Source organism: Trachymyrmex septentrionalis, unplaced genomic scaffold, assembly GCF_001594115.1.
Source record: "Trachymyrmex septentrionalis isolate Tsep2-gDNA-1 unplaced genomic scaffold, Tsep1.0 scaffold51, whole genome shotgun sequence".
In the NCBI taxonomy this organism is placed as follows: domain Eukaryota; kingdom Metazoa; phylum Arthropoda; class Insecta; order Hymenoptera; family Formicidae; genus Trachymyrmex; species Trachymyrmex septentrionalis.
Genome location: NW_017305683.1, coordinates 457,443 through 466,796, shown reverse-complemented (window position 1 = coordinate 466,796; position 9,354 = coordinate 457,443). Strand labels below are relative to the sequence as shown.

At 23.7% G+C, this 9,354-nt stretch overlaps 3 protein-coding genes across 4 annotated transcripts in view; 1 reads left to right on the top strand and 2 right to left on the bottom strand.

Annotated features, from left to right (window-relative positions):
- LOC108751637 overlaps positions 1 to 2,246 on the bottom strand; it is a 3,945-nt gene extending 1,699 nt beyond the window's left edge. Inside the window, exons 1-3 of the mRNA XM_018491920.1 lie at positions 2,168 to 2,246; positions 1,455 to 1,544; positions 120 to 386 (exon numbers count right to left, since the gene is read on the bottom strand). Coding sequence (XP_018347422.1) covers positions 120 to 386; positions 1,455 to 1,544; positions 2,168 to 2,237 — 427 coding nt within the window. The 5' untranslated portion in view covers positions 2,238 to 2,246. The remainder of the gene's footprint in view (positions 1 to 119; positions 387 to 1,454; positions 1,545 to 2,167) is intronic.
- Positions 1 to 9,354, top strand: part of LOC108751773 (juvenile hormone acid O-methyltransferase-like) — a 54,255-nt gene that overhangs the window by 28,221 nt on the left and 16,680 nt on the right. The gene's annotated exons all lie outside the window — the stretch shown is intronic.
- The window catches only part of LOC108751770, an 18,464-nt gene continuing 12,557 nt past the window's right edge, over positions 3,448 to 9,354 (bottom strand). For both annotated transcript variants that reach the window (XM_018492173.1, XM_018492172.1), the window contains exons 2-5: positions 9,007 to 9,093; positions 7,611 to 7,880; positions 5,714 to 5,872; positions 3,448 to 3,596 (exon numbers count right to left, since the gene is read on the bottom strand). In XM_018492173.1, the coding sequence (XP_018347675.1) occupies positions 3,448 to 3,596; positions 5,714 to 5,872; positions 7,611 to 7,880; positions 9,007 to 9,093 (665 nt within the window). The remainder of the gene's footprint in view (positions 3,597 to 5,713; positions 5,873 to 7,610; positions 7,881 to 9,006; positions 9,094 to 9,354) is intronic.

Sequence of the window (9,354 nt, the reverse complement as noted above, 5' to 3'; positions counted from 1 at the left end):
GAAAACATAATTCAATATATAATCTTTATAAATAAAAATTAAACTAAAATATATAAATATATAAATTATGTTTTTCATTCCGTCTATTTAAATTATAGTTATAGAATTTATTATCGTACCTTCATTAGCAATTTTGAATGGATTTAAATTTCCATTAATTTTTATAGAACCTTTTGAAAATATCCTTGGTACGTTTACGTCATTTTCCAAACGGAAACCGTCATCAAAAAAATACATTCTTACATTTGGAATACGAATTTTTGATGAACCAGTTACAGTGTTATTTGACAAACTTAATTCTCCATGTATGTTGTCTGAATTTATTACAAATTTGTAGTATTTGAAAAAAAACGGATCCAAAGTTGGAATGTCAAATTCTGGAAGTCCTATCATATAAATAAATTAATACCAATTCGTATTTTTAAATTATTTGATTAAAATATTTTTATTTCTTTTAATTTATAAGATTTTTTTAGTTTATAAGATTTTATGAATTATGTAAATTAATATACATCATGTATAAAGAAAGAATGTATTGAAAGACTAATATACAAATAATAATAATTTAATTTAGACCTCTACATAAATAAATCAAGTATGCAAAGAAAGGACTAATATGATCGCAGCTATTCTTTGTGCCTAATTTATATGTAAATTCTAATTACACATATCTTTTAGTTATATGTACATATAAATTGCGCGCTGTTTACTGTCCGATTTGAAATGCAATCGTAAACTAAACGCTGTATATCTTTTTGTAACTTTCAATGAATTGTAATTTTTTTTCAATCAAAACGCTAAATATATAGAATCTAATGCTAGAATCGAAAAATGTTTTAATAAAAATTGATAATGTTAAAAGTTTCGTCTAAAAACGTAAGTGTTTTACGGAATAATACAAAAAAGAATTTGTTTTGGTCTAAAAATCATATTTTTACAACAAAAAAAACTGAAAAACAAAAATAGATATATTGTATTAGAAAGAGAAAATCATTTTTTATATACACAATTTAAAAAATTCCGTAACGTCATCTATATAATTTTCGCCCGGATTTAAAAGATCCATTGAAGTCGAGAAGTAAGATGTTCAATAATATCATTATTGAAAATCAATTTAATTGCAATACTTGATTATTTCAATTTATAATTGTATTTTAAGTCCGACAATAATTAAAAAATGTATTTATAATAAATATATAGATATTTTAATACACCAAGATCTAAAATCGATCGTTATGACTGTTTCTTTATTTATTTTATTTATATAATTCAATTCATTATATTAATGTTCATGAATCATGCAAGCCTTTGTTATATTGTCTTTATGAAATTACGTATAATAGTGAGCATATTTTATACTCGCACACACACACACACACACACACACACACACACACACACACACACAAAATATATAAGTTAAAATAAGACTAATAAATTGTTACAAAATATACCTGCTGCAAATTTTGGCCATGCCTTCTCCACAGCTTGTTTTAAACAAGTCGAATAGTCATCTGAATTCCGCTTGCATATAGCTGCTAGAGCTAAATAGAAGTGGAAGTAAAATGAAATAAAGTATTAGTAAAAATATAGAAATATATGAATTATTTTAATAAACATTTAATGATTAATTAGGATGTAATTACTTTTTATCAAATATATATGTATATGTTATCAGATATTTATATTAAGAATAGGAAAGAAAAACTTTTTTATCTTTTTATTTCTATTACAATAAATAATGAGTATATTTATAATGAGTATAATAATAGTGCACATTTACAATTTGCGATATTTAAGAAATAAAAATTACAACTTGCAAATGTATTATTTACTTATATAGAACAGTATAAAATAACATCTAATGAAGAAGAAGAATTTTTTATAATAGAACGATTATCGAATATAAAAGGATAATTACTATAAAAATGTTTAGCTATTTCAGCAAAAATAATCTTTTTGCTTATTGTATTATATATGTAGGTTAAAAATATACAATAATTTCTCACAATAGTTTGATATTATTTTTATACAATTCAATAGTGATTTTTTACATTTAATAAACGATTTATGTAAATAAAACAATTGATATACATATATATTTAGGTTAACCGTATAATAATCAGTTTAAAAAGAATAAAGTAAAGAATTATTAAAAAAGACTTACGAAGTTGAGATTCTGCAGCTGAGCACAATGCAAATATTGCACTGAATATACTGAGCACGTAGAGCAACATGTTCTCTGTCTAGTGTACTGGCAAATAATATGATTGATTTTGGAATTAATAAATTTAATTCTCACGAAATCGTATTTAAATCAAATGATGACTTTGAAATAAAAATGTTAATTTCAAAGATTAGATAATAATTTTTTTTATGCAAATGTTTCTATGCTGTTTACATATAATTGTTGGAATTTAGATTATTGATGTGTGATATATAATTATATATAATTATACGTATATAAGAAGAAAAAACCACTTTTTATAATTTACACTGCAATTAATTTATAAATTTGTTTTATAGAATACATATTTTGTGATATAATTTTACAAATTAATTTATGTGCCATATCGTTAATATTAACAAACAAAATAGAGTTATATAATTCTTTTTGTATAAAAAAATTTATATTTATAATTTTCAATATAAAGGTATACAAATTATTATAAAGAAAAATAACAAATTTTAACAGTGGAGAAGTGATACAAAAATAAAATAAAATTTGCCAAGTTTAAATGTGATTTTTGTATTATAGAATTTAGTTAAATCCAAAATTTTTAATCATCATAAATGTTAATTTTTTTATAACTTATTTTATTATTTCTTATTTCTACTGTTATTTTAGATTAAAAAATGAACTAAGCATTAACAATCAAAATTTTATTTTGTTAACTACCAATTGTCGATCTTGTAATTGTCAAGACTTAAAGAATATTAAGGATTAATAATGTAGAAAAGAAAGAAAAAGAGTTCCTAACACTCTTTATGTGCCTTATCAATTTGAATTTAACTCTTACGTAATAGGAAAACAGTATCATTTATTATTGCGTGCATATATGAATTAGATAAAAAAAAAATCAACTTCATTATATTCTTGCTACACCTGTATGTAATCAAAATTTTGATCGATGACGTGAATAAAAGCTAATTATGAGAATAAGTTAATATTTTCAGAAGTTTTTTTTTAGTTAAAAGAAAATATTTTTTCGGAAATATGGTATTGATTATAATCTAGGAATATGAAGAACACAGGTGAGAAATAATTTTATGTTTCAATTAATACTTTAAGTTATTCGTTTATTTTGCTCACAAACAACAGTTGAAAACAAAGGTTAACTTACAGAGTTTTAGAGAAATAGCTTATATACTTTTTATAATGCTAAACGTGTTTTTAATTTTATAAACAATTTGCACTATAATGAATGTGAAATAAATGTATACATTTTATGGAAATACTTTTGAGAAAGAAACTTTTGCGAATAATCTATTGGCTATATCAATATAAAACTTTTCCAATTCTTTGAACATGATTGGTAATACTGCTCGATAAATCGTAGGCCAGAATTCATTTACAAAAGTTATGACAAGATTAGCTGAAAATAAAAATAAATATACAACGTATTTCAGAAAAAAACAAATTAGGAAATTATATGAATAAAATTACAATATATAAGTGTAATTGTAGTTACATAAATAATTATTTTTATTGTGTGATATTCTATTTAGAAAAATAGCAATAATAAATAAAAACGTTACAATAAAGGATGATAAAATATGATTCTAATTTGTAAAATAATATGCATACTTTTAAGTTTTATTTTTTAAATTAGTAATTATCTTTATCTCATTATTATGACTTATGTAACATAATAAACGCATCGCAAACAGTTTTCTAAATAAATTTAGAATATTTAGAATATTTATTTTTGAAGAATTTCTAAAATTATCTTAATAATAAAGTTAACATATATCAATTTAATTTCTAAATTATATAGATACTTGAATTTAACAATTATTCCATAATGATAAATAATACTAGCTCAGATTATGTTGACACTGATGGAGTTTTAAGAGAATTAATGATTTTTCCATATATATAAAATCTATTTCCAATAAAATTACTAAGTATATTAATAAATCCACAAATATGATTGACTATAGGTGTTTAAATAAGCTAATAAATTTCAATCAAAGTTTATAAAAAAAATCAACATGATAAATATATAATAACGTTATATATAAAATAATAATAAATTATAATAACTGCGATGCCTCGTACGTTGGCCAAACGAAGAGATAATTACAGATAAGAGAGAATTAAAGAACATTGCAATAATATAAAATTAGACCAGTCCAAATACTCAGTAATCTTGAAATATCACGAAAACTAATCATAACTTTAATTGAGAAAAAGTTAGTATTCTTGATTTTAGAAAGAATTATCGTAAAAGAAATATTATATATTTCAGAAATAATACATATTAAAGAATAAAAAACGGTTTAAATTTAATGAAAGATATTGAGTTATTGGATAACTCTTATTTTAACATACTTGACGATATACGTGAACATAAATTGTCAGTTTTGAATAGACTTCTTTTTACATTCGATTTTATTGACTTACTTTTATTTGACCTACACATTACATCAGTCAATTTTCAAACCAGTAACAGTCAACAACTAATTTTTAATGTATTTGATCATATTTTTGATTGAGAGTTTTAATTACATTATTTTATATAAATTAATGTAAATTATTATTGGATTCTATACCTCTTATTCCTAATAATATATTATTTTAATACATCTATTCATTTTAAAGAATATCATAAAATATTCGTACTAATAAATTCTTAAATCGTTTGATACAAATCTGCAACAAACTGGATTTTAACCGAAGAATTTGATGAAACTATTTTATCGAGGGACATAATGTAATCTACTGTTGAAGTATTTAATCTTCTTATCTTATTGTAATCCGTCATAATACTTTTTAACGTTTGAATTCTTTATATACTGACACTTCAACACTGATGGTTTTTTAAAAATTTTCATTGTATTTGTTATTTATTTGATTTGTTAATTTAATATTGTATTTCTTTTAACAAGAAAGCTTTGTAAGCCGAAACATTTGTGTAGAATATTATTTAGTATTTATATTCTTATGTTAATTATATTAATTTAAAGTTATTCTAATTATAAGCTCGAAATAAGTCACGTCATTGTTTAATTGAAAAAAAATATATATGATTATTTTTACTCTAATTTTAACAATTATTTATAATATAATTTCTAATCGAACATATGTACAAATTATGTATTATTAGTATTTAATTAATTACTTAAAATAATTAAACTGATAAATATTTAGTTTATATAGTTTTAGTAGAATAATTAATTAAATACTAATAATTCATAATTTGTACATACGTATCGTTAAAAATAATATTATAAAGATATATGTAACTCGTAAATTAAAATATCTGTATAATTCAGAATTAAAATTAAATTGTTGATATATGTTGACTTTAGTCAGATAATTTTTTGTTTTCAGAAGTTTCCTATGTCGAAAACATAGTTAAGTAAGGAGGTGCATATAATACCTATTTTTAAACAGTAAATTAGGTATAAGTCTTTATTTAAGTAATTAAAAGCCTATTGGACGAAATAACAACGAATACATGTATATTTGAATCAGTTTAATACTTACATAACTCTTTGTTGTTTTCGGACAAATCTTTATAATATATTTTAAACTTTCCAATTAATGGGGTGATATGGAATTGTTCAACAATCCATGTATCGTTTACTACATGTCCTGTTATCTCCCATGATGCTCTGACATCATTCAAGGTTATATTAAAATTACCTATCATATAAATTATTTTAATGATGGAAATAGAGGTATTGGTATTTGTCCATATTATAATACAACAATAATTCAAAAAAGTCATGATTATTTCTTTAAAAAATTATATACATAGGGGAGACCGAGGCTAATAGACTAATTTTTCAGTTTCGAATTTTTACAGACAAAATTAAGAGACTTATCGAAAAAATGAATTCCACACCAGTTACTACATACATTTGATTACCTAATAATATTTTAATAATAAGAGGAAACTAATAACTAATAATATGGAAAAAATTCATTTTTTTAATGCATTTCATCTGATTTAACTAACCCCGGGAGCGGCGTAATTCGACTAAGATTATTAAAATAAAGATTAATGTATTTTTAGCTACATCTTTGGCTACATATTAATAAAACTTCTATAAAAATATATTTTAAACAAACATTTGCTTTGCAGGGCAAAACAATGCTTCTTTTTGTAAAATTTGTTCATTTGTTGCAAAAACACGTTGAATAAGCCTAGTTTTCGAGATTGCACATGAGGAAACTAAACTTATAACATTTACCACTGAGGAAAATCTCTTTAAAGGAATAAAATGTTGAGTAAGTATTATAAGAGTCGTCACTAAATAAGTCATACAGTTCCATGCTGTGGTTAGTCTATTAGCCCCTATTCATTAATTTTTAAAAACATTAACAATATACGATACATAGACACATAAACAAAAAAAATCTGTTGGACTTTATTAAGTAAAAATTACACTATCTAAGTAGAAATCAAAGACAATCATATACGACTGTAAAACAAAAATTTTAAGAATAAAAATATTTACTTAGGTGTACGATTTTTAAAATTGTGGCATAACTTGTATCATAAATGTATTTGCAACAAAATGTTAGCAGACTTAGCGGCAGTCACTGCTACGTGCTTAGACACGTTTACGCGTCTCTTGCGTGTTTTGTTTTTAATGTAGCCTCAATTATTCTACTTACCCCTAGTCAATTGACCCCGGTCTTCCTTATACATGTATATGTTTGTATATAGAACAATAATTTTATTATTTTACATCAAAGATAAATTTATGTGTTCAATATACATATAACATTTCTACATGCGTAAATCGTTAAATTTGCAAATTTATTAAAGTTACAATAAATAATTATAGGATTAGCAAGTAACGTGTTACTTGTAATGTCGTCGTTACTTTATTGATCGTTACCTTATAATAATTGTTTCGTTATAATAACGATTTGATAATGATATGGTGAATTTTTTATGATGGTGATGTTAAGAGTTAGAAAAGTCAATCGTTATTTGTAACGAATTGAAAAAGTTATTTGTTACTGAAAAAAATAACTTCTAATTTGTAACGTGTTACTTTTTATTCATTATTTGTAACAAGTAATTATTTTTTTCAATAAGTAGTAATGGTGAGAAATTACTTTTTAAAGTGACTTTTCTAATCTTAGCATAACCTTAGCGTTTAATTAGCGTTATCATTATAAAAAATTGCAACCTTGTCATTAAATTGTTTACTATAAAAAGTAACTCCAAAAAAATAACTGAAAAGTAACGTTTGTCAATCCTGAATAGTTATAATTGTCAGATTATACTAAAACTTTACTAATTTCTAATGGAAAACATAATTTTATAAATAGATATATGCGGTTGATCTTTAATTATTATAGAGGTACATCCAGAATAAATTATATGTTTTTGTTTATGTAAATTATATAAAACTTATTATCTTACCTTCATTAGCAATTCTGAATACACTTAAAGAACCATTTATTTTCGCAGCACCTTTTAGAAGTATTTCTGGCATTTGTACATCAATCTCCAAACGGAAGACATCATGAGAGAGAAACTGCGTTCTTGCATTAAAAATACGAGCTTTTGATAAACCGATGACAGTGACATTTGACATAATTAATTCTCCTCGTATCTCGCCAGAATTAAGCATAACTATACCGTATTCGTAAAATAATGGGTCCATAGGTGGAAAGTCAAATTCTGGAAGCCCTATCAAAATAATAAAATTAATATTAATTTGTATCTTGAATTAATTTGATTAAAAAAATTTCTATTCCTTATTTTCAAGAAAAATTTAAGACTTAACCCTTCTGGGTCAAAGCTTGACCCAAGCATCATATCTTTCACGCTAGATTTCAGAATCTTCCTGGCATCGGAAAGACGCGCATTTACCATCGGCTGGAGGTTCGAAACTTCAACTATCGATAGAGAGATGCTTAGCTTTTTAATCGGATTGTTAGTATGCGTCTAGCAACTATTCGCGCAAACAACGTTTTTTTCTCGAGTTAGAATGTCAGCAAGTATGACTAATGCGTTATTTTTGTTAAGATTTATAATTTATATTTTTGCATTAAATTGCAAAAATAAGCAAATTGTAAATTGTGCCCTTCAAGTAAGTATAAAAAAAAACAATGAGGAAAAAATATCCATCGTGTTTATGACCCATGTGTAATAAACACTCTAAATCTGAATTAGTGGATAATCTACTGAATTATCAGCATATTATATTAGCACATTTGATACTGGACAATCGATGAAATTCAATGATAAAAGAAAAGAAATTTGAGCATTATATAGTTAAAATACCGATATTTGCACGTTCTAGAGCACATTGTAATTCCAATCTTACAATACTATACATATACGTTGAATGCGCTACACTTATACACTGAAATAAGATTCGCTATAGGTTAGGAACAGAAATTTTCTTCTATTACACATGTAACGGAAGCAAATTTATATTTTTTTAACAGTGTATATTAATTAAATAAATAAATCAAAATGTTAAATGAATAAATCAAATAAGCAAAGAAAAGATTAATATAGTTAATCTTGGTATAATAGTATTTATATGTCAACTCTAAATACATTTTTTATATGTATACACTGCGCTACTTACTGTTCGACTTGTAACGCTAAAATAGTAAGTTTTGTATTTTTAATTGCTTTAAAAAGATTTAGAATTTATGAATTTATCAGTTCATTTTTTGTATTGATTTATAGGTTTAGATGCTTTTCTTACATCATAGTAATGTAATTATATAAAATAATAAATATAGTTTATTTATAAAATCTGTAAATTAGACTAATAAGAGCTTATTAATTGCTAATATACCTTCGATAAATCGTGGCCATGCTTCTTCGAAAGCTTGTTTTAAACAGGCGGAATTATCAACTGCATCCTGCTTGCAGGTAGATACAGCTAATTGGAAATAGAAATAGAGTATATTAGAGTACGAATATAAAAACACAGCAATTGTTTTAACAATATAATATATTTCAAAATATAATGTTAAAGAATAATAATTCTTTCTAAGCATAATGTATATTATCATATGTATTTGCAGATATTTATGTTTCAAGTACGAAGAGAAAATTCTTCTCCAATCTTCTTTTAAAATATTAAATATAATTTTTCTTTTATAATTTGTGGTACTTTTGGCTCATGTAAAAATTATTATTG